This window comes from Lycium ferocissimum, chromosome 10, assembly GCF_029784015.1.
Source record: "Lycium ferocissimum isolate CSIRO_LF1 chromosome 10, AGI_CSIRO_Lferr_CH_V1, whole genome shotgun sequence".
NCBI lineage: Eukaryota > Viridiplantae > Streptophyta > Magnoliopsida > Solanales > Solanaceae > Lycium > Lycium ferocissimum.
The window spans coordinates 18,293,863-18,319,735 of NC_081351.1; the positions used below are offsets into that span (position 1 = coordinate 18,293,863).

At 34.3% G+C, this 25,873-nt stretch overlaps 2 protein-coding genes across 2 annotated transcripts; one reads left to right on the forward strand and one right to left on the reverse strand.

Moving 5' to 3' along the window:
- Positions 1 to 10,414: 10,414 nt before the first annotated feature.
- Positions 10,415 to 13,633, forward strand: LOC132035149 (homeobox-leucine zipper protein ATHB-13-like). Its single transcript, XM_059425444.1, has 3 exons — positions 10,415 to 10,675; positions 11,142 to 11,533; positions 13,169 to 13,633. The coding sequence occupies exons 1-3, from the start codon at positions 10,588 to 10,590 to the stop codon at positions 13,433 to 13,435; spliced, it is 747 nt and encodes a 248-aa protein (XP_059281427.1). The 5' UTR covers positions 10,415 to 10,587; the 3' UTR covers positions 13,436 to 13,633.
- A 3,710-nt stretch (positions 13,634 to 17,343) lies between these two features.
- LOC132032659 (peptidyl-prolyl cis-trans isomerase CYP23) lies at positions 17,344 to 24,892 on the reverse strand. Its single transcript, XM_059422324.1, has 8 exons — positions 24,714 to 24,892; positions 21,316 to 21,429; positions 21,088 to 21,236; positions 20,199 to 20,271; positions 20,008 to 20,097; positions 18,951 to 18,990; positions 17,723 to 17,805; positions 17,344 to 17,639 (listed from the first exon to the last, which is right to left on the reverse strand). Exons 1-8 carry the CDS (start codon positions 24,828 to 24,830, stop codon positions 17,619 to 17,621), a joined length of 687 nt encoding a protein of 228 aa, XP_059278307.1. The 5' UTR covers positions 24,831 to 24,892; the 3' UTR covers positions 17,344 to 17,618.
- Between the last annotated feature and the right edge of the window lie 981 nt (positions 24,893 to 25,873).

The window sequence follows — 25,873 nt, forward strand, 5'->3', positions numbered from 1 at the left end:
TAGAATTATGTACATATTAGACTACGCATCCAGTGTTTTCAAGTTTTAGATCCGCCTCTGTGAAAGTGTGAATCGTCACTAAATAAGCGCACAGTGCATGTGAAATAAAAAGAAATCGAGATGTAAGTGATTTTTTATGGTATGTTGCAGAGGGATAGCATCCAAGCAGCATCGAATTTCGTTTGTCGAAATCGTTTGCCTCTAAGATTAAAAAGACCAAATATTGGCTTACATGTGTTTAAGATTCAGGGCAGAGAGCCTAAACCAGCAGGAATTGATTGAACAACTTCCTAAGATACTCTGCAAGAGCATCAGACACCATTTGTTTTTGCCAACAGTGGAGGCTGAAATCGGATGTAAAATAGGTTGTCAAAGAAGAGGCAAGAAAAGGAGGGGCTTGAGAATCATGTGAATGGGTAAGAGAGGCTTGAGACTTAAAGAGAAGCAGAGCGGCTGTTTTATGAAATGAAAATGAAGTAACCCTAATTGTAGTGTAAGTGACTTTATATATATCAAAGGGTAGAAGTGTAATTAATTAAATTCTTATCGGGTTATCGGGTAACCCGTTAACAAAAATGGTCAACCCGCGACCCGACCCAATAAGCCAATAACCCAAAAACACCACCCGGTCTGCCAAGCCGTAATCCATTAACCCGAACCATTAGCCCAATAACCCAATAATTGGTTCGGGTTATTGGTTTAACCGTTAACATGCACACCCCTATGTAGTAGTAATATATATTTAGATTAATGGACATTCTTTTTGCCTTAACTTTCGAACTTTGTTCCCCCTACTTATAGTTTAGATTTGATATTTCACATTAGTTAACAAAAGAATTGAAATTTTTTTTGTCTTTTAACAACTTTTTTTGAAGTTTACATCCAAAAAGTATGTGATTGTTTTGAAGAAAACAAAAGGAGGCTAAGAATCCTGGATCTGTCAAGTTGTATTTGGACCAACGACCGAGTTTCAATGAGCCAGTGTAACTAATATGGGCCACCTAAGCTAAGCAACTTCCGTGACTTCAATAATATGGGCCGAAACTGAAAAGATATATCAGAACTATGGGGCAAGTGCACAGATAGCCAACTTGAGCACCTCTATTTAAGCCATTGCCGATGTTAAAAAAAAATTGTAAGTTTAACCGCTTCAGAATTAACTTCAGACTTATAGGATTGAAGAAAAAAATCCGCATCTGAAATTACAGGATTTCATACATACGGATCAGAAGTTAGGATTGCCAAAGTGTAACTTCTAACAAAATATCTAAAGTTTGGCGTATTGCTTAAAATCTGCATTTGAAATTCCAAAACTCCAGACATACGGGTCTAAAGTTAGGCTTGCCAAAAAGTAACTTCTAACAAAATATCTAAAGTTTGGCATATGTCCGAAGTCTTGTAATTTCAAAACGGCTTAATGCATATGCGGCCCCCTAAACTTGTCCCTTTTTTTCATTTTGACACCTCAACTAAGTGTTGTTTCTATTGAACCTCTGAACTCGTCATCAAGTGTGTCTATTAAACCCCCTAAATCAGATTTTTATTAGAAGCAAAAATTAAATTGGATAAATGAAGGTGGAGTAATATTTTAGATATGTGGTAAGCTATTCTTTAGGTCATGGATGTATCGGTTTCTGCTGGTTGTGCTCTTCCAATGCCAGCTTAATTAAGAGCTACACTTTTTTTTCCTCTCAATTGCTGTTAATCTTAACTAAAAGATGGCATAATTAAATTAGAATATATATTAGCATGTTGCTACACTGAAGATGGAATACTATGTAAGTCGGATTGTGTTTGATAGGCACACTTGAGGACGGGTTCAAGGGTTCAATAGAAACAATAATTAGTTGAGGTTCCAAATGAAAAAAAGAGGCAAGTTTAGGAGGCCGCATATGCATTAAGCTTTTCAAAAATTTCTCAAGTTTGACCCAAAATTTCTGAAGTCTGGCGTATGTCTGAAATTTGGGCACATGTGATCAGTCTTTAAGCTGAACATTGCAGAAGCCATGAGGGCATCTGGAGCAGTGGAGAAGAAGATTTAGCCACTTGATCTCCAGTAAATTCAGTTTCTACGCAATTGAAAATTACAAACAAACAAACTGTTAGAATATTATGTAAATATTTAGTTACCATCTTTATTGATGTAAATATATTAGAAGAATATTTAGTTACCATTATGGTTAGGTGTATATTTAGTTACCTTCATTATAGCCTAGGATCTTTGTATATATACACATGTTGACAAAGATTAATGCAAGCAGATTATTACCTTCTTACATGGTATCAGAGTATGTTGACAAAGATTAATGCAAGCAGATTATTACCTTCTTACATGGTATCAGAGTAGGGCACGATTCTGCTCCTCTCTCTTCCTTCATCTCTGCGTCAACATCATCATCTTTCTCCTGAATCGACCACCGCATGGCCGGTTCCTCCTATCCGACTCACGAAATCCTTCTTCCATTGACTTTGGTCTCTCCAACATCAAAAATCACATCTCGGTTACTCTTTGAGATGGAAAACGTCCGATATGGGACATGGGTGGAACTCTTCAAAATCCACGCCAAGTCCCGCGAGTCCTCGCGTATCATTCCACCGAAGTCGGGAAAGAAAAGGTGCAAAATCGATCTTTGAAAAAAGAGTTATGGTTGACTCTTGATGCCACGGTTCTTCATGGATTTATGCTACCATCTCTCTTGACTGTTGCATACTATCCTTGAACAGACTCCGCGACCGTGGAAGCTTGGAATAAGGCTGCGTGACATATTCCAAGATAACAAAAATTCTCGGCCGTCACTCTTGAGCATGAATTTTCTCACACTAATATGGAGGACTTCCTAATGCTTCCGCGTATTGTCAACGACTCGAGATTCTATCCGATCGACTCAAGAACGTCGGTGCTCCGGTCTCCACAACCGCCTCGTCCGCCGAATGGTGGCCCACTTGCGGCGCCTGTAAGGGGGTGGGTACGCTCGTCGTCAAAGCAATCCTCTTATAACCTCTCGATCAGCGTTCCGTGCTGCTTTCTCGAAAACGAGCTTCACCGAACGACTTGCCACGGGATGCTAATGCCATGATTGCTCGGGATTACGATGATAATCCTGCTTGCGGAAATAACCACCCCGAAACCGTCGGGATAACGGTGGTAAAAGGCATCAAAACCGCGCGGCGACAATGGTGGAAAGAACGGTGGCGGTGGTGGCAATAGGAGCGACAGACAATCGAAACAATGGTGGTTTCAATGGTGGACGCGACGGTGGGCCGAAGCACGCGACCAGCGTCAACCGGTGGCGGTAGCCTTGGATGGGAATGCACGGCAATGGCGGTGGCCTGTGCGTGGCTGTGCCTCGCTGTCCGTATCCGGCTACTCCCGCGGCAGCGACCAACACTCAACGAGAAAGGTGGCCGGCATACTTGGGCCATGTCCACCAAGCTTACTACCGACGTTCGACCAGCTCCAACCGACATCGAGCGACGTGCACACACAGGCTCGGCTCATAGGATGCAAATTGGTACATGGATACGTAGCCACTTCTCGTTACTTGACATCTGCGCAAGGTAACCTCTCGTCTTATTTTAATTTGAGCAATAATCGTGGTATAATTGTCGGAAATGGTCATTCAATTCCAATTCGTGGTTATGGTCATACCAACTTAGCTCCCCCCAACCCACCTTTAGCCTTAAAAAATGTTTTTCATGCTCCTCATCTTATCAAGAACCTAGTCTCAGTTCGAAAATTCACCATAGATAACTCAGTTTCTGTTGAATTTGATCCTTTTGGTTTTTCTGTGAAGGATTACCAGACGGGGATGCGTCTAATGAGATGTGATAGTCGGGCGAGCTTCTTACACAAACAATCATATTTTTTTCTTAAATAATGTGCAAAGCAGAGCAGAAGCTAAGAACATGCATGGATGATTTTGCATTCCAGCCTCCACCTTCCAATTAGTGAAGTCATTTGATTAGAGGCGGACTTAGTGTATAAGTTCACGAGAATTTAATAGATTTTGACCGGACTTTATATATATATTAAAAAATTTATTATATATTTATATAAAAAAATTTATTATGAATCTAGTTACTATAATATATTAACATTTTTAAAAAAAAAAAAATTATTGTAGAAATTCATAAATTTCAAAATCTTGAAATTCACATCAGCATATGATATTGGAGATGATATTGTGACTTCCAACTAATAGTCGAAAATTCATCGACAGATCGACTCATCTCCAGAAATTACGACTAAGCTGTCACATCAATGGTGTGATAATAATAAATAATTGTGTATACAAAATGTTGCTAGTACTATTTGAGACATGAAAATCATAGCCGAATTAATTATGGCTGAATCATTAAAGTCACCAAGGAATTTCTGGTAACAAATGCTTGTGGCAAAGAGACCCTCCTTGCTGGATTGGAATATTGTTCATTTTCCAATGGGTCCTTAGGTCCTGTATCTCTTACATTTCTTGTAGGGTATTATTAGCTAGCTAGATTCTCTTTTTGCCCCTCTTTTGGGTATGGGGTCAATGGAGAAAAGGAAGAAGAGAGGATAGCTTTGATGGTATTTGAATCTTTCACTTAAATAGAGTAGTATAAGATAAAATTAAATCGACAACTCTAATCCCAATTCAAACTCAAAGATGTGGCTAGAAAATTCATATCCCCACCACCAAGGAAAAAAATTAAACACCAACGACCAAACCAATAAAAGAAAGAAAGAAAAAAAAAAAAAAGTGGGGGTGCAGGGGTGAGATTTGCAGAATCACAGCTTGGTGATCTCATAAAAGAAATATGAACTAGTAACAGATAACTTCTATTACTAAACAACAAATATGTCACTAATCCTATTTAATGACGGATTAGAGACGAACTATCAAAAAAACATGTTAGCTATGTGTTATTTAACGACAGATTAGCGATAAATTTGATAGCTAATTTCTGTAACTTTTTGTAGTGTGAGCTATGGAGGGTTCAATCCCCATAATTACCATGGCATTTCCTTTTCTCTCCCTCTCCGGCTCTCCCCCCTCCCTCGATATAAAAAGTTTTTTTTTTTTTTTTTTTTTTTTTGAGAAAAAAAGAAAGTAAGAGGTGTTATTCACAAATGAGGTAGGAGGTTCAAAACCTCAGCAGTGGTGTAACATCCTCTTTCTCTTTTTCCTCCTCAGTGTAATAAAAATAAAAAATAAAAATAAAAACAAAGAAGAAGGAATTACGGATATAATGGAAATGGAAAGGGAAGAAAAATTTCAAAGAAGGCAAAATTGGATTTTAAATTGTCAAATAAATTAGGCAAATTAATATGTTAGCGGTGGTGATGGAGACTTGCAACTTCCACACATAATTTTAATGGCAGTAATAGTAGAGTACACATCAATTAACCATTTTAGTGTTGTAAGTTCTTTGAATAATTTACAATGTTGCTTACACAATTGGGTAATCTCATGCGTGGGCTTGTCCTTTTGAATCTTACACAAAATATATGGAACGTGCATTGCTTATTATATGCTCTTTTTTTGGTCATGACAATTATTCTATGTACCTTCTTCCCCGTGAAAGATATTTTCAGATATTCATCATCATAAATAGCGTAGCTAGAGTTCATGTACATGCCATTTATTGTTACTTGCTCTGAATTTCATTCTTGCATCGGGATGCTGCTCAAATAGGTTTGATCATATGCATGTAATCATTCTGAACAGGGGAAAGTACACGAGTTCGGTAGAATTCAATAGTTTTAATCCGAAAACTGTGTATGTATTGAGAAATCCACCAAAGATATACATATAATAAACTTCAGAAATTCATAAACTTCAAATTATAAATGCTCTTTTGATTTTGAAGAGGCTGAACTAAGAAAAGATGTAAGTTCCTCCAAGAAATGTATCTAAAAAATATAAAATATTTATTGGGCTAAAACAACTCAAAGATACTCTTAACATGATGTGATATTGTTCTTTTTGGCCCAGACTCACATGATTTTTTCTGCACAAAAACCTAACACCATTAAGAGTATCCAACACCATATAAGTAGCTTTTTTCTTCTCTACTTTCCATGTGGGACTTTATTCGCACGTACACAACAATCTCCCTCTTCAATTAAGTTCCACATGACTCATCATCATCCATGCACTAATTTGGAAATTAATTGTGTGTCACCGATACCAATCGAGTATTTATGGCCAATCCAGTCCATTAACTCTCTCTCTCTCTCTCTCTCTTTTTTTTTTTTTTTTTGTGTGTTTGCGTCTCCAAAGTTATATACTATTAAAGGTAGCAAATGGCTCGTAGACAGGCAAAACCACTAGGTCGATCCTCACTCGCCATCACTTCATCATCTCCATACTCTTAAGCTGAATCATTGGCTCTGATACCAGTTAATGAGCTAAAACAACTGAAAGATGTGATCTTAACATGGTGTGATATTATCCGCTTTTAGCCAGGCTCGCAAGATTTTTTTTCAAAAGGTCTTGCACCATTAAGAGTATTCAACACCTTATAAACAACTTCATTTCTTTTCGAATTTTCATGAGAGACTTTGTTCATACACATTTTAACAACCTTAACACGGTCTTTTACTTTTTTAATTTTTAATTTTATTTTAATGTAACTACATATCAAATATTGATCATGTGAAAGGGAAGAGGAAGAGGAAACATAGGGAAGAAAAGGACATGACTCAAGATGAAGCATTTAGAAATGTTTGGAGGGGTTTTCACTACTAAAAAAACAGAATTTCCCGACCTCAAAAAATGGATATTTCTGACCGCATGAGGTCGGTATCGGCAAAAACCGACCTCAAGCGTAGGTTGAAAAATAGTGGGTTGGAAATTTTACCGACTTAAGTCGGATATTAATTTTTTTAAAGTACCGAACTCATGAGGTCGGTATAATAATAATAATAATAATAATAATAATAATATATATATATATATATATATATATATATATATTTATAAAAACATTACCGACCTCACGAGGTCGGTTTATTAACTTATTTTTCATTTTATTTTTAAAGTTTTCGACCTCATGAGGTCGGATATTTCAAAATATTTTTTTATTTATTTAACATTATCGACCTCATGAGGTCGGTAATTTATATGAATATATAATTGTATGAATTTAAGAGGTCGGTAATTATTTTTACGAATTTTTGTTTAATATTACCGACCTCATGAGGTCGGTTTATTTATAAAAAAAATTAAAAAATAAATATGACGCCTTTACCGACCTCATGAGGTCAATTTTTGAGGTCGGAAAAATCCTATTTGTTTAGTAGTGAATTTGGCAATAAAGAGAAGTGGTGTGGTGATAGTCGGTAGAGATAAATACGTGGGGTGTTGTGGTGATTGTGGGAGGGTGGGGGGGGGGGGGGGGGTTGTGATTAATACAAGAAAGACCAGCTTTGGTAGGGTTATCTGAAATTAACGCAAGGGCGGAATCTCTACTGCTTCTATTGTTGCTCTATGATATCACCTATAAAAAAATAAAAAAAATAAAAATATATATATATATATATATATATATATATATATATATATATATATATATATATATATATATATATATCACCTCCAAAGTGGAGGAGCCAGAATTCTAACCAAAAAGAAAAAAAAATGCAAGAGCGTTATATTCAAAAGCTTCACCTAATTCAATGTTGAATATAATTAAATAAATAAAAATGTATCATCTTTATAGCAGTTTAAATTTTTAGATGAGATGGTCACACGTTTCCACATGATATCAATGCAGGCAGATGTCCACCCTTTATCCAAAAATATCTCCATGTGCTTGAGTCACAAAAAGAATCAATCCCGCACATGAGGAGAGCATATTAAAAATATAATTAAATAAATAAAAGTGCACCTCTCTAATAGCTTAAGCTTTTAGGTGTGATGATAATACACTTCAACATTCAACCATATATATACAAAAAAAATGTATTTATCCTTGCCAGTCTAATTTTTGGACGATGAGATTGAATTGAATCCCCTCCATTTTTTATAGCTCTGCCACCAAGTCTCATGAGACGGATTTAAATGAGTTTTTCTGAGTTGATTAAACTTATTGATTTGACTCGAAACATGTATACACATTAAAAATTAAAATATCTATTCATTATAAAAAATAAAAAAATAAAAAATAAAAAGTTAAATCTGAACTCTCTAACACTCATTCATTTCAAGTACAACTTGATAGAACTAGCTTGATGCTTCTGGTCTCTGATGGTGAGAAGAAAGGACAATATATGGATGGGAAAGTCCTTAGTTCTAATGCATGATACTTGTTGGGGAGCTAAGTGGCAACCCAACCCCTCTCAAGGACCCACCCCCTAGATCCCCCCCCCCAACCCCGCACCCTTGACACCCCCAACCAAAAAATAAAAAATAAAGTACGTCCTTGGAAATTGAAAATGACCAAAGGATACATGACATAGCCAACTCATTCTTTTTCCTCAAGCAACTTCATTTTGACAACAACATAGCAACATACATATACGTTGATCGTCCGATTCTTTCACTTGAACACCTTAACTAAACTTCATTTCATTTAGACATCTGAAGTATCGTCCGACTGTGCCATTTAGACATTTTTCCCTGAATCAGCTAAATTTACAAAGTGTGTGCAATACACTCGCTGCTGACATGGCAAATGACGAATAAAATGAGGACATGTTTCTTTTTTAATTAAAAAAACTATTTTAAAATATTTAATAACAAATTAAAAGTAATACTCTAAAAAAGAAAAAGAAAAAAACTTGATTTACATCCAATCGGAAAAAGACACATTATTAACAAAAAGAAAAAGAAAAAAAGAACACATTGAAAATTCTGAAATGAATAGTTGTTCTTGGTGTTCTTCACCATCTTTATGTTGTTTTTGTAACAACCACGATTTTAATTCAAATTTTCATGAGAAACTCCTTCAAATTTGTTATAACTTCAGCTAAAGATTCCCAACGAAGACCCGTAAAACAATCCAACATTAATTTCTCAAAAGTTTCATCAAATCAATTAACCCATTTTAAACCTTCAAGCTTTCTAAAGACTCCATTAAGGGCAAGTTTTTTTAAAAAAAAAAAAAATCTTTTTGGGAATTTTTTTTTCTTTTATTTATTAAATAGATTTATTCAAAGAAAAATCATCTTTCTTGTCCTGTAAACGCTTAGGGGGAGAGAGGGTGGTGGCGGTCTTGATTTTTTCCAATGAACAAGATAGCAATGGTGGAAGGTTTGTTAAATAGAGAAGAAAGAGAAAAAAAAATAAAGAAGAAGAAGGAAATAAAAAGAACTGAGAAAAAATAAAAATAAAAAATTGTTTTTTGGGCTCTTCACGCACCAGTTTGGTGTGCAAATCATGCAAGTTGCCAAGTTAGAAAAAAATGTCTAAATAACACAATCGGGCCCTTCCTCAGGTGTATAAATGAAACAAAATTTAGTTGAGGTGTTCAAGTGAAAGAACCGAATGACCACAGGTGTCTATCGATGGGTTTGGCCTTTCCTTTTTCTAAAATAACTTAATTTTGTCAAATTTTCACTGATTATCCCTTTTTGGGACAATTATTTGATTAAATAATCTCTTTTTTTGTTTTTCTTATTATTTATGAATTTTTTAGACTACGGTCTAAAGATCCCTTTTCAAGTAAACTGAAAATCTTATGAGACAACGTTAGACGTCAGTCTAAAATTTTGACCGTAAATTTGAGCAAATATTAGATCCGAGTCTAACGTTGTCCGAAAAGGTAATTTCTCAAGAACTATATTGCATGACTTCTAAAAAAAGAGTCATTTGCATAAATCAACCTTAATTTTAAACTTTCCATTTTACCTTAATTTAAAATTTTCATTTTACCCTTAATAAGATGATTTATAATCATGTAAACGTGGTGATTTATTTTAAATCACAAGTTTCAAAAGACTTTTTTAATACAGTGCCCATTTAAATTGAACAGGATCTGTTAATACAGCTCAATTTGTACCTGAGATTCTATCGGATTTGTCCGGAGGTTACAACTTACAAGTGGTGTTACTTCTCTGTTTCAAATTGTTGTTTATTTGCATTATTTTCAAGCGGGGTTAATTTATTATTTCCTCTATTTCAATTTATGTGTCACATTTTTAAATGGGTATCATAAAGCACTTTTCATATGTTGTAACCCTATAATTTCGACATCTTACATGTGGATGTTTGGCACATGATATTTTAATACATTATACACATCTTTAATTTTAGATCATAAGATTTAAAATTTACATTAACCTTTTTAAAACTCTGAATAAATACATATTTATAATAGAAAATAATTTATTTTAAATTTAGTAAATTTTTAGATGAAATGGTGTCAGATGACACCTGTCTCCCTCATGAAGCCGATAAGATATATAATAGGGTGCATCCTTTCTCCCATTTTTTCTCTCTAAAGATTAATACTACATCACTATGTTTCTAATATTTTCTGCATTTTCTTGAATAGAAGTGTTGATCGCTCTATCTCTTTTAATTAATTTCTGTAATTTTCTTCTCTCAGGCATGTTTCAAAGTCACGAGTAACTTGGTGTGGTGACAAAAATATTCTAAGATCATGACTTTTTGCAATACTGAAATGGCATTTTTCCCAACCAATTTCATGCTACATACTCCTCATGAAGATGACCATCAAGAATTCCATGGTATCATCATCATCTTTTTACCTATCTTAAACTTCTTTATCCAGGCTTTCATTTTCTTGACTCTTTTTAAAGAATGGAGTCTTAATTTGTTTGAGTTTAAGTTATATATACATTCCCAGCTGAAGAAATTCTTACATCATTTTTATCTATTGTAGTAGGTAATCCGTCTTATTTTCAAGATGAGTTTAAGTTCTGCAAATTGTTAGTGTATGACTTTTTTATATCATCGGGTTAAGTTCACTTAGAAAAATAGGTAGTAATTTTTTCATAGCAAGTTTGACATTTAATAACTTGAAAATTAGAAGAGTAATCTGCTACGACGCCGCTTAAATGACCTGATAGGATATAAGAAAATTATATTATTAGTGTATAGAACATAAATCTTTTCCGGTTAATAAATCGCATAGTTTAAGAAGACTTACATGTATATATCTTTTGAGTGACTTGATAATTTTGATACGAGCAGGTGTTGCTTCATTTCTACGGAAAAGATCCATGTCAATTTTTTCTAATAAATGTGAGGAAAATCATGGAGGGGAAGATGTTTTGTCTAATGATGGGACACATAATGAGACATTATTAGGGGAAAAGAAGATTAGAAGGCTTAACATGGAACAAGTGAAGACACTTGAGAAGAACTTTGAGTTAGGGAACAAACTTGAGGCTGAGAGGAAAATTCAACTAGCAAGAGCACTAGGACTACAACCAAGGCAAGTTGCCATTTGGTTCCAAAATCGGAGGGCAAGATGGAAAACAAAGCAATTGGAAAAGGACTATGATGTTCTCAAGAGGGAGTTTGAAGCTATCAAGGCAGAAAATGATGTTCTCTTAGCTCAAAACCACAAGCTTCATGCAGAGGTATGACGTTGTCCTATTTTATATGACACTCTTTTTTCTTTTTCTTTTTTTAATTATATTTGCAAATTCTTTAACTTTTAGCTTTTCGAATTATTCTCGATGGCATGTTCATATAGTCGTGACATTTAAGATCACCAATTTTAAGTGTATTTCTTTCTTTCTTGAAATTCGCTGTGCATTCTAACACCATCATATAAAATGAAAAGAAGAGCTATTCCATCTTCCCAATTTATGTTGTGATTATTGATTGGATATAGAGTTTAAAAGCAAACATAAAGTATTTTTGAAATTTGTGGTTTAAAACAAGTAATAACATTTTTATGATTACAAATTATTTGAGTAAAGTAAAATAAAAAGTTTAAAGTTAATTTATTTCTGAATATGAAATTATAACATTCTTTTGGAACAAACTAAAAAGAAAAGTATTTAACCACATAATTGAAACTAAGAGAGTATTATTACTGGACTTTCTAATTATTCTAATATAAAAATGTTCCACTTTAATGAAAAACAACTTGTTTTCTTGGGACTTTATGGATAAAAGGTGAAAGAGTTTGAAAGGGTGCTTTGTTAAAACTTAGAATAATAATGATATGTCTTTTCTGTATCTGTTTGTTATACTCCCTCCTTTCACTTTTATTTGTCACGTTTTGACTTTTTACGCTGTTTAAGAAACAATGATTAAGATAGATATTTTATCACAATATCCCTATTAAATGGTGTATAATTGTATTGGAATTGGGAAAATGATTTGAAATGAGTAATAAATACTAAGGGTAAAACAGAAAAAAAAATTTATCTTACCTTGATATGTAAAAATTGACAAGTAAAAATGAAAATCTATAAAGGGAATAGTGGACAAGTAAAAGTGATCGGACGGAGTAATCAGCAAGTCAGCATCTATTGGCTATATTGGTGAAATTTTGAACCTTTTCTCTTTGCTAGTGGATTTCAAACCATGATTTGCATGATTTTCAGAGCCAAAAAGAATCTTTTGCCCATGTTCTCTTTAGTTGATCCACTGCTCATTATGACTTGAAAAATGGATCAATAAACTCTGAAAAAGAGGGGACACGTCCTCATAATTCCTGCTTCTAATCACAATTAACATTATCATGAAGCTTTTTTTCTTTTATAAAGGTGTTTGGGTCAGTTGGCACACTTTTGAAGACAGAGCGAGAATTTTAAGTAGATTTTTAACACAACATAGAATCGGGGTCAAAGCTATTGAATTTTGTCGAAGTAATCACACGTAAGCAAAATTATAGCTTCGCCCTTGATTAGTACCTAGCAGTCTCCAAGGGTGGATCTAGAGGGTTATGTGTTTACGTGAATCTTGTATTTTTTCCTGAACTCTATAATCCATTAAATTTATCTATAAAATATTTGAGTGTGAACCCAATTATTGTTGTAGGATTAATTGGAGGTCATTGTATAAATTCATAAACTTCAAATACTGAATACGTTTCTAGCGGCCTCCAGTAATTTTCCTTTCACTTCATTGACTGTCAGGCGACAATAGTGATGCTTCATCATCAACCTTTTTTTTTTTTTTAAACCTATGTTAATATAATATTATTGCTAGGTCCATTTCTGCTGGAAATTAAAATAATTAAATGAAATGAATGGCTGCAGGTAATGATACTGAAAAATGGAGAGGGGACAACAGAATCTATCAACTTGAACAAGGAAACAGAAGGTTCAATATGCAGTACTAGAAGTGAAAACAGCTCTGAAATTATCAAGCTAGATATCTCAAGGCAACAAATGCTACAATGCAATAATATGAAATTAATGGACCAAACTGTCAAAGAAGAAACTTTATCCAACATGTTCTCTGGAATTGATGACCAATCAGCTGGATTCTGGCCATGGCTTGAACAGCAACCACATTTCAATTAAATTTTTGAAAAAAATAATATTAAAAAAGGATTTATAATTTGATGCATTTGGTTAAAATTCGTCAGAGATGAATTAAGGATTTAATCGTATGGCGATTTTCTTCCTTTTAAGATAAAAAGAATTACTATTTTTGCTGTTCTAATGTTGTATAAAGTAAAAAGTGCGTGCCGATTTGAATATTTATGGAAGCCTTTCCAGATCTTTTGTGGAGGAATTAATAATTTATGAGTTTAAATTTTGAGTACAAATATATAATCAAGTCACCTATTAGATACTGACTGATAAATCTTGAATATTAGTAATTGACAATCTAATAAAAATGATAACTAATCTACTATCACGTATTAAAATTCATTGATAGCATATGAAAATCTTTGAAATTGAAATTGTCCTCCTCAGCCGGAGGCAGAACCGACTCCCCCTAAACTATCCTCGGAAGAGTAAAAAAGGAGAAGGGAACAGGAGCTTCGCGCCTCCTAAGAGTATAAAGAATCGGAGTGTCACCCCAATCAAACTAGACGCACGCATCAAGAAGTTCTGCCAATGAGCGAAGGAGATCGCTCAAGAAAGGGGACTCAGTCCCGGCAAATGCGATGCAGTGAAAGACGCTATAGATTATGTGGCTAGTGACGTAAAAGATATGCCGGCAGCTAGCCAACTCTGCTTTCTAACGAGGTTAAGGCGTGACTTAGAAAACAGAAACTGCGAGACTTGGGATATTACCAAACGAGAAGTTCGAAGATGGAGACCAGGTTCGGAATGAAACAAATAAAGGTTTGAGGAACCGTTGATTAAAAGAAAGGGAAGGTCCTGCTTCCGGGATGGAGCCAGTATGACGCGAGAGTTGCACGTACTGTTCCTTTGAGAAGGGTGTATTATCACCACCTATCAGGCCCGACAAGCGGTCCACGGAACTACATTCCTACTCAACTGGTCTATGCACATCACTTTCTTGAGGAGATTGGCCGCCTAACCTAGATCCCTATCGGTGGTGAGAGTACTTATGGAGCACACATTTCAAGAAGAGGGAATCGAAGAGGAAAAGAGCTGGACAGTAGAAGAAAACAAGGGGTGGGAGATGGTCATTATCGTGAATGAAACGTTACCAAACTTTTGCTCACAAAGTCGCAACTAAAAGGTTCCCATAAGCAACAAGGAAAGAAGAAAAACGAAGAAGCCTTGCTCTATTCAGTTTGCACGTGTAGTAAAACTATTAGAAACATAATCATCGTAGCTTGAGGTGTGTTGTTGATAATACACTCCTTAAAGATATTTGATTTGATATGAATATATTCTTCAGAATTTAACAAGTTCTTCTAATAAAATTAGGAACAAAATAATAAAGAATAATTTATGTAGTTAGCAGAAAAAACCAACCAGTTAGAAAGAAAGGAGTTGAAGATTTTTTGTCAATCCTACGGTAATAACTTGATACATTATCACAAAAATTCTTGTGTAACTTGAGGGGTGTCATCGATGACATCGTCCTTAATAATATTTTATTTAAGGTATAGATATATACTTTAGATGAAAATAATATATATACTTCAGATGAAAATAATTTAACTTTAAATTTATCCTATGATCAATTCGATCAGGCAATTGTCATCTATTCTCATTGTTCATATCTTTGACAACACGAAAAATCGTTTTGAATTCTTTGACTACATGAAAAAACCAAAAGTCCTACCCTCCCTCTCTATCTATCCAAGGGATGGAAGGGCACACATCTTTGGTATCTCCTCCAGTCAAGAATTGGGGCCTAGTAATCACTAGCCAATATGCTTTTCTCTCATGTCTTTCTTCGTTCATGATTCGATATTCTGGTATCCTAGGCGTAGAGGAACCACACCAATATTTTATCATAAAAGATAAGTATACTTTTAGTCTTAAAAATATTAGTATAACATATTCAAGATTATAAATTCAACTTTAAAAAAAAAAAAAAAAAATTCCTTAAACTATGTATGTACTCAATCAAATAATGTCACATAAATGAAATGAAAGAACGTGCTGCTTTTGCTCTTACGGAAAAGAGCATTAAATTAATAATGAAGCATTAGAAGATAATTAGTGTGCAATAATCCCATGTTAGTGGCCAGCAGATGTTTCCTTGATGTAATAATACCTCCATATATCCACAATAAGGTTAGGATTATTCTGAAACTTCCTATACTAATATAATCCAACACGCTTGTTGCCAATTGAGTGCTTCTTATTAATATCCTGAATATTTACACTAATGTTTATTACTCTTTGGATTTGTTCACTAATTGAGTATTTCTCACCGTGTATAATATAAATGTGAAACATTTTTAAAAAACGAAAATCTATAATGCTTAACCACTAGATAGTAAAAATTGCAAAGAATTACGCAAACGGCAAAAACTAAAGATGTCCAATTTGATGGACAAAAATTAAAGCCCACTCAAAAATAGGGGCAATCGTGCGAATTGCCCCTTTATGAGCTTGTGTTATGCATTTATTAGTGCTCTTAACTTTCATTTAGTGCTCTTAACTTTCATTTATCGGCCCATTCCGATGTGGATTTGTTTAAGATGTCACGTGGACTTCTTCGGCAGTTTAATTGTCTAAAAGCGTGTCAATCCTTCTTTCTGACTGTCCTCGTCGCCCGTAGATGTCACATGCACTTTTTTCAGCAGTTTAACTGTCTAAAAGCGTGTCAATTCTTCTTTCTGACTGCCCTCGTCGCCTGTTGGCCCACCCTCTGTCATTGATGTCACACGTTACAAGGAGAATCTAATAGGGAGACAAGGTTACTTCTTTTGTGACTCTTTTTCCGGACAATCCTGAAAATTTTCTTTTATTTCCTTCAATGTCATTTCTTTCCCAATTTCTTATCAGACCTCCATAATTTTCTATGTCAGCAAGGTCCCCAAAGAAAGTAGGAAATTATTAGTCCAAAGGGGCCAGTAGTTTAAGGCTTTCAAAATTTCAGGAGTTAAATGTCTATGATTAAAGCTTGCCCCATTGATTAGTCTTGTATATACAGTGTACTGTAATCATTAATTTAGAAGAAAAGGTTTAGGTTATATACTCCCTCCGTCACAATTTAAGTGTCTTAGTTTGAGCAACACGGAATTTAAGAAACAAAAGAATACTTTTGAATGATGTGGTCTTGAATTAAAGATGTGTTTCTCCTTTAAAGCTTGTGGTCCTAAACTTGCCAAAAATTAACACTCTTTTTGGGACAGACTAAAAAGGAAAGTAAGACACTTAAATTGGAACGGAGCGAGTACTAAAGAAGGCAGCAATTTGAGAATCTAAAAGATAATTCATACCCTAATTGCATGTTATTGGCCACCACATGCTGCCTTATTATATGCTACGTATCCACAAGGCTAAGATTCTGATACTTCCAATGTCAATCTAATAATTCAATATGATCTTTTAGCTAGTTGCATACAATGTTTCTTAAAGTCCTGAATTAATCCACAATGCACATGCAGAGGTAAGCTAGGGTGCAAGATGTTCATTCGAACACCTTTTGCTGGAAAATAATACCGTAATACAAGAAAAATAATAACCGCTTATTAAAAATTACTTTAGTGCGAAAGCAATAGTCGAGGAATCTTTTGAAACCGTCACAAGCTTCTGCTGTATTTCCTTCTAACACAATATCATCAACATATACTAATAGTAAACACAACGTATTCTCCATGACCGGTTGCTTGAAACCAAACTCTTTCAGCAAACCATTCACGTGGAGCCTGCTTAAGACCATAAGTGATTTATGAAGGCGACAAAATGCATTTGGTACCTTACTATAGTGAAGATTGGGAGGCTAATTTATTCTACTTCCACCACATTTTATGTAATAGTGTTTGACTAGGTAGGTACTTTAACAAAATCAAAGAAGATATTTGACATGTAAGCTATAGAGGAGATGTCAAATTAATGGGGGCTGTCTTTCACTAAGAATGAAACCTCAAACAAAAAGGGCTACTAGAAGTCAATTCCATCGAATGACTATATATGGTCAATAAGACACATTCCTAACAAATGGACTGTTCTAATTTCATGAGTTTTGGCGCACAATCCACATGTAATAATAATCTCTTTGTCCACCTTTATGTGACACGCTCGCCCAGTATAAAGAGGCAGAGAGCCTATATAGCTTACATAAGAGCGTCACAGGAACTCTTATATTTTCCCACTTGATTCAAGGAAAGCATTTCATCCTCTGCAGAAACGAATTGTTTTGGTTGGTTCAATAAAACATCAAGGTTTCTCTGTGTAATATAGTTTAATTTATATCGTTAGTACCTGTCTTTCTATTTCAACAGCAGCTGCAGAAAGTCTTCTTTTTAGCAGCGACCTCTCTTCTTCACAAGTTTTCATGTTGGTGTCTAAAGCAAAACGGAAGAAAATTCAGACATAATATGGAAGAGATACAATGAAGGTAAGAACCTAATAAGAAAGCATGACTTTTCTACTGAGCAATATTCATTATGACTAAAACCACAGACAAGAGAGGATGTAAACAAGACATTGTCGAAAAGTCACCGTACCCGATTCTCCATAAAAGATACTTCCTTCATTGTTTTCATGTAGTACCTTTATAATTTTGAATTTTTTGTTATACCATTTTGGGTAGCAAACAAATGACGGAGATCTCATTGGTAAATTTGCCTACTTCTGCCAAGAATAGCAGTGGTTTCAGGCGAATATAACTGAAAGTTTCCCCTAGAAAAAGTTAAAGATCAATTAGTTCACTCATTGAATTCACCAGTCTTATACTCCAGTCTCAAAATTATGCTTTTAGGACCAGATGAAGTCCTGTTATCTACGGTTAGGGTCTCCAGAATCAGCCATGCCTTTTCCCATTTGCCAGATGTGGCAAACGTCAAATGGCAAATGCCATAAAGCTGATAAAGGTCCATCAAGGAGGGTTCTAAGCATTCTTTCAAGTAGTGTAAAGTAAGGGTTCCTATCCCTAACGAGTAGTCTAAATCCAAGGACATTAGCACTTGGACTTTGTGAGCTAACTCCACTTTTGACCAGAGAAAGAGTGAGTCAGTCCGTTGCCTAGATAGGCAAGTTCTGTGTTCTTGGCATCAGTGGCAGGGACACAGTGAGCTACAGGTTCGGCAGAACCCAATAGCTTTGGCCTAAACTATGTAGTTGTGTTAAGAATTTCATGTAATATGTACAAATAATCTATTCAAAAACCAGTAAGAAAAAAGAAATGTGGCTCAGAACCCAAAAACTAAAAGTTTTGGCTCCACTTCTGCTTGGCGTAGCATGTCTTGTGAGGTGAACATTTTTCTCTATGTGATTATTCGAGACAATTTTTCTCTATGTGATTTTATGTCTACTACAAAATTCATGCATACATGCTCAAGCTTTTGACAGGTAAAATTTTTAAATGCATGAGGTGCAATTACCATGGCTAAGTAGGTATTGTGGTTTCAGCAAGCGCAAGTTACATGTCAAGTAATGTTGATATTAAAAGAATTAAAAACAAAGGTGAAAAGTTATAATATCGTCTTACCATAATAATATGTTGAATGAATTGTGATGCGTTCAGTTGGCTGAATAATAAGAACAAGGACTAATCAGTAAAATGACAAAGGCTTTTATCTGGAAGAAACTGCCAAAAGGTTAAATAATATCTCATAAAAACAATGCAAAAAAAAGAAAGAAAATGAATGAGCATACAGAAAGAGTATCGCTTATGGCGCAGAATTTTCCAAAAGCTTAGTTGCAGTCTTTTGCGTGCTTTCATAAACTAGAGACAGAAACTAATCAATTTGTCAGCATGATAAGTTGACAAACCATAAATGGAGAAGGCAGACCACTAATTTGGTCCATAAGCGTTAAATTTGGATTGTTCCTTAGCATTTAATGTGTCAATTGCGTCTTCAATGTTTGAGATAGGTTATAGAGATAGCACTTGAAACCCCCACCCCTAGTGTGTATATTTTCCAGCAGCTGAGTTAATGACAGAAATAGAAAGAGATCCTAAAATGATGCGAAAAAAAATAATAAGAAGAAGAAAAATACAGTACATAATAATGATGATGCTTCTGCATCAAGGTAAAGGATCTCTTAGGAAATGATTTCAGACGTGATGATCACAGTATATGCCTACTGAAAGTTGGCGACCAAATTTTGGAAAACTTAAAGGCCCAAATTTTCAGTGTACTACACATATGGCCAATCATGACATAATACATGAGGATTTTTTTTTTTCCTTGGAAAAACTGGTAACTGTAATCAACAAAACCCAGTGTAATCCCAAAACTCCTACGTCCTATTGTTGCATGATCAACCGACAAACAAATGCATATGTTCCATCTCATAAAACAACACTCTCCCAAGAATACATTCGTAAAAATATGATGTGCTTTAAGTGTTGTTTATCAAATGACACAGAAAGCATTACAAAGTAGGCTTCAAAAGGACTAAGTTCATAAAACTATAGCTTTTAGTATGGTCAAGAACTCAAGATACCTTGCTTAAGATACTTCTTTCAAGCAAAGTGGATAAGTTTAAACCTGTTTCAAATGAAAACAATGAAGAGAAAGTAATTGAAATAGAAATAATACCATTACAAAGATCCCTTCACGTCTAGTAGGTAATTGCTCAAGTTTTCTCAGTGTTTCATCTCCTTTCGTAACTTTGCCAAATATTGCATACTGAATTATTTGACAAAAATGAAAAACAATGTAACATTGTCAATAACAAAGAGAAAATCCTTCTCTATTCACTGTGATAGCTAGGATTTTGAGCAACATACCTTACCATCGAGGTGGGGTGCATCTCCAAGGAGCATTGAAAATGATGAGCCACCACTATCGGGATCTTCATACCTATGGCAAAGCAGAGCTGAGAAAGGTTCAGCTAAAATCATTATTTGTGCACAATGAAATACCAGTAAAATAAGAAAGTTCATTGAAGGTATATTGCTACAGAATAGAAAGATTCTTAATTGCATGTAATATCCATAGACTTTGATCTTAATTTACATATCCCAGACGATATCCGTATACACCTCGGTAAATCTTTAGTATAAGCCCATGACCATCTGTGCAAAAAGACGAAATCCAATATACTAGTCAATTCCTACTTGGACTTCTCCAAATATACCCTTATGTTAGAAGTAATATGTACAGCTTCTTAACAAGCACTGTCATAAAAGATACTTCCCCTATTTCAATTCACTTTATGTGTCCTAGACTCCTAATTACTATTTGGAGAGTCGAATGCTATTTTCTTTGACCACGATTTTTTCAAATATTTTTAAACATTTTGAATTGTTAATTATTGTGACTTGTAGTACCTTTTAAATATTTTCTAAATATGTAAATTTTAATTCAGAAAAAATTAAAAATTCTATGTCCGGATTCACACCGAAAATTAGTTAGTTTGACCCCATACTCCGAATCAGGACATAAATAGAAACGAAGGGAGTAGTAGATTATATCATGTGATTTGCTCCAGATGACCATCTATTATGTGCATACAACAACATAGCCAGTGAAATCCCCACAAAGTGAGGTCTGGGGAGATCTATTATAAGCATGAAGTTGCAATATATAGGAACAGTGTCTCAAAGGAATAACTGCACTGGTTGTAACTTACTATAAATCTGGCTATGTATAACCAAGAAAATCAACTAATATTACCTTCCCATTGAAAGGATTCCTCTCACATGTTTCACTTCACTAAATTCACCAACAACTGTTTTTCCAGCTTCCGCCTTTTGTTCTTCATTCATAGGTGCACTCCTCCCACTAGCAACATCAGCCACTTGAGCAACAAAACCCTTATCTACCTGCAGATGTCTTTAAGATTCTCATCATTATATCCATGCTTGACAAAGCACACCGTTTTAATTACTAGCAGTTAATTACCCGAAAGATGTGATTGGTATTGTAGCCTCCCAAGCGCACTAGTTTGAAGATGTGCTCAACTGTCTTTGGCGCAACACTAGGGTAGAAACCAAATTCAATATCTCCATAATTTGTCTGCCATATAGCTAAAATCAGTCAAAGTTCATTCAGATGGATCAAGACGAAGTTCTCATTCTTGTTGGTGGTTTGAGAGGTAAGAAGCTTAATAGTTGACACACCAGGCAACTTTTTTCATTTATTTTAAAACAAACTAAAACCACATTTCAATGCAAATATTATAGCAGAATCACGTAACAGCGAGAATTCTGATAGCTAATAACAATATATATTCCTGGCAATCACAGTATCTGACCAACTAAACTGAATATGCGTCTAACAAAAAAAAAAAAGAGCCGCACTTTCCTTCAAATTCTTATATTTAAAGCAAAAGTTACTAATGTACAAATATACTTGCCACAGATAACAAATGAAGATTCCAGGTTCTGTTTTTATACATATATATGAATCATTGCATGCCAAGTATCACAAACTTTTAGCCGAAGTTTTATACTAAATTAATACAACAATTTAACCAGCGCATAGTGTTTTTGCACAGCACTTGGCTTGAACCAGATACATTTTTTACTAGTCTTCATAAAAAGATATACATCTTTAAGAACATATTTCTATACTACGTTCATACTCACTGCCACAAATTAGTAATCGATGCAGTGGTACTCCGGCCACTAACTAAAAATCATGAATTTGCCTCTGATTTCAACCGAATATACTAGTTGAATTAACTAAACGGTTTGAACTTCTAACGGTTAATAATGTGTCAAACATGAAAGTTAACATTCTTGGCAGACACAATATCCAAGTCACTAAACTTAATATCCCTCTAATCAAAATAAGTTTTCCATTTTCCTTCATTATACAATACAAAAGTTGATCCTTACAGAATAATTACAACATGCCCTTGAAACGATAGATTTTAACAGGGAAAAAAAAAATAGTGAAATACAGTCATTTAGTACATATATGTTCATAAAAGCTGTAATGTGAATGAAGATCAACCAGAAAGACTACACAGGTCGACCGAATCCAATCCACTAAACATAACATCCCTCTAATCAAGAAAAGTTTTCCATTTTCCTTCAATACAAAAGTTATGAATTAACCATAAATAACAAAAGAAGATATCAAGTTCTGATCTTTAAGGAATAATTACAAAAATGCACTTGAAACCATAAATTTTAACAGGAAAAGGAATGTGAATTTACACTGATTCAGTACATATACATTCAAAAAAGCTGCAATGTAAATGAAGATCAGCCTGAAAGACTAAGCAGGTCGACCCGAATCCAACCCGCTAAACTTACTATCCCTCTAATCAAGAAAAGTTTTCCATTTTCCTTCTACTTCTCACTAAACAATAAAAAATTTACCAATTTACAATAATACATGCTATGTATAACAAAAGAAGATACCAAGTTCTGATCTTTGCAGAACACTCTCTGACCCAATTTAATTGTCTTACTTTCCTCTTTGGTTTGTCCCATAAAGAGTGACTCTTTCTATATTTAGTAAATCAACAATTCAAACATCCTACGTAGCAAGTTTATAACCACAACATTCAAATGATATTTTAGTACAGTATACACATCTTTAATTTAGTACCACAGAATTTAAAACTATCTCTTTATTACTTAAACTCTGTGCCTAGTCAAACTAAGACATTTAAATTGGGACGGAAGGAGTAATTACAAAAATGCACTTGAAACCATAGATTTAACAAAAAAAGAAAAGTGAATTACAGTGCTACAGTACAGATACATTCATAAAAGCTGCAATGTGAATGAAGATTAACCAGAAAGACTACGCGGTCAACCCGAATCCAACCCCCTAAACTTACTATCCCTCTAATCACGAAGTGTACCATTTTCCTTCTACTTCTCATTATACAATACAAAAGTTACTGATTTACAATAATAGTCTCTCCGTCCCAATTTTAGTGCCTTAGTTTGACCGTGCACGAAAGTTAAGAATTAAAGGGAGACTTTTGAATCTTGGGGTCTTAAACTAAACTAAATATAGAAAGTGACACTCAGATATAACAAAAAAGAAAAGTAAGACACTTAAATTGGGACGGAGGGAGTACATGTTATGTTCAACAAAAGAAAATTCCAAATTGTGATCTTTACAAAGTAATTGCAAAAAAAAATTCAATGTTCCACATGGTGGCATGTTTAAGACCATAAGACTAAAGGGCATTTCGGTACATTGCACATATTTTCATTTTAAGACCATGGGAGTCAAAAATCTTATTTTACTTTCTTAAGCTCCGTGCAAAGTCAAAACTAGGCACATCGTGCACGAATCGGTTCGGTTCGGTTTTGGCCATCATCAAGTTGAAATTTCGAATTTCGACTTTCTAAGATTCTCAACCAAACTCGATCCATTCTAGGTACAATTCGATTCGTTTTTTATTATTTCGGTTCGGTTACACAAATCGATTTGTTCGGTTTGTTCGAAATTTAAACAAGTAACTATTTTCATTTCAGTTTTAGAGTAAACATAACCAAAAATAATGAAATCCTAAATTTGCAGCCTTATAACCAAGACATTAACCTAGAAAAAACCATAAACTTGCAAGCATAATAGCATATAAATATCAAAACAAGAGCTTGACAACTTGTGCAAGCATACAAATCCGCCAACACCACATTATTACATATACCAAATTAATAATCCAGCATCTTGCAACTTGCAAGCAGACAAGCATAATAACTCAGTTTGCATCCTCAAAAAAACCAAAAAAAAAAAAAACTCTAATTTGTACAGGCTAAGATCAAAGAACAAACAAAGCCATGGGTGGAGGCAATGGCCAAAAGGCAAAGATGGCTCGTGAGAAGAACGCTGAAAAGATGAAAGACCAAAAGGGAAGTCAGCTTGAGGCCAACAAGAAGGCCATGAATATCCAGTGCAAGGTGTGCATGCAGACATTCATTTGCACCACTTCTGAAATTAAATAAATATTACTTCACTATTAAGTAATAAGCATATATATAGTTAGGCTATTAGAGTATTAGTCATAGTCATATTAGTCATTAGTGGCGTATAAATTCAGTTGATAATTGAAGCCAATCGTATCCGAACCGTTAAACCGTAATATTTTACAATTGAATTATCCGAATTGTTTCGAATCGGTTCGGAAATTCGGGGTTGAACCGATTTGTGCACAGGCCTAGTCAAAACCAGACAAACAAATTGAAATTGAGTGAGTACCAAGTTGTGATCTTTATAGAATAATTACAAAATGCACATGAAATCATAGATTTTAATGAAGAAAAATAAGTGAAATACAGCGATTCAGTAAATATATGTTCATAAAAGATGTAATGTAAATGAAGATCAACCTGAAAGACAACACGGGTCGACCCGAATTCTGGTTCAAATGCATATATACCCTTTGAAAGCAAGCTGAAAAGGGCTACGTAGGCAATAAAGATCGAAACCCTTTTGTTTCTATACATTGTTTCTTTGAATTTGGAGAGAATTTTACAGTGTTCTCTGTTAGTTAATGTGGAAATGGAGATCCATCCACCTTGTCAATAGTCAACTCCGGGTCATGGGGCTGGTTATGGTATGTTTTCACATTAAATTTTGTCATAATATTTCATGTAACTAAATTTTATTCCAATTAAATATCTCAACTTAGTAAATTATTCCAATTAGAAATTTTCTGTTTAAATTTTGGAAAGAAATTTGCGTGTGTTTTCATTTGTTTTTAAGGTAGTTAAGTTAACCATATAAAATATGTGATCTCCTTTAATTATGTGCATTAATGTCTCGAGTAGAAAATGTCAGGGTTTTACGGCTTATTGAGGTGAATTCATATGATTAAAAGAAATGACGTATTATATGATTAATTTAACTATTAATAGAGGAATGAAAACAGACGTAAAAAAAAATTAAAATTTGAATCCGAAGTGTCTAACTGAAACACTTTATTAAAAATTAAAATCTTAATTAGAACATGACTTAGTTTAAATGGCTGACTATGGATTGTGGCCTTCTAGCTAATTTTAGGGATATGGGTTAATTGGATGTTAAAGAAGAAAAATATACTTTTACACTTTTATTTTTTCATTTAGATATAGAATGCAGAAATTTCATCTAGGCATTTTCTAGTACGGAAAGGGATCAAAAAAGTCTCTTCCCTATTGAAAATGACTTAAAATTTACCATCTCCCACCTATTGGACTATGGAGCCGTTTGGACATGATTTCATCTCATGAGATGAAATCATGTTTGAACATGTAATTTGGATTTCTTAAGTTGCAGTTTTTTTAAAAAAACATAAAAATCCATAAGTTGTGAAAATCCTAATAAAAAATTCTCAATTCTTATACAATCTTACCAAATTAGTAAATCATAGTTCATAATAAAATTAATACGCTACTAGAAGGCCTTTCTGAAAAATACAACATCAATTGATCAAACTTTAGTTAAATAAAAAGGAAAATTTAACATAAATAGTAATGTAACTACTCTTTAATATAATCCTCCCACATGG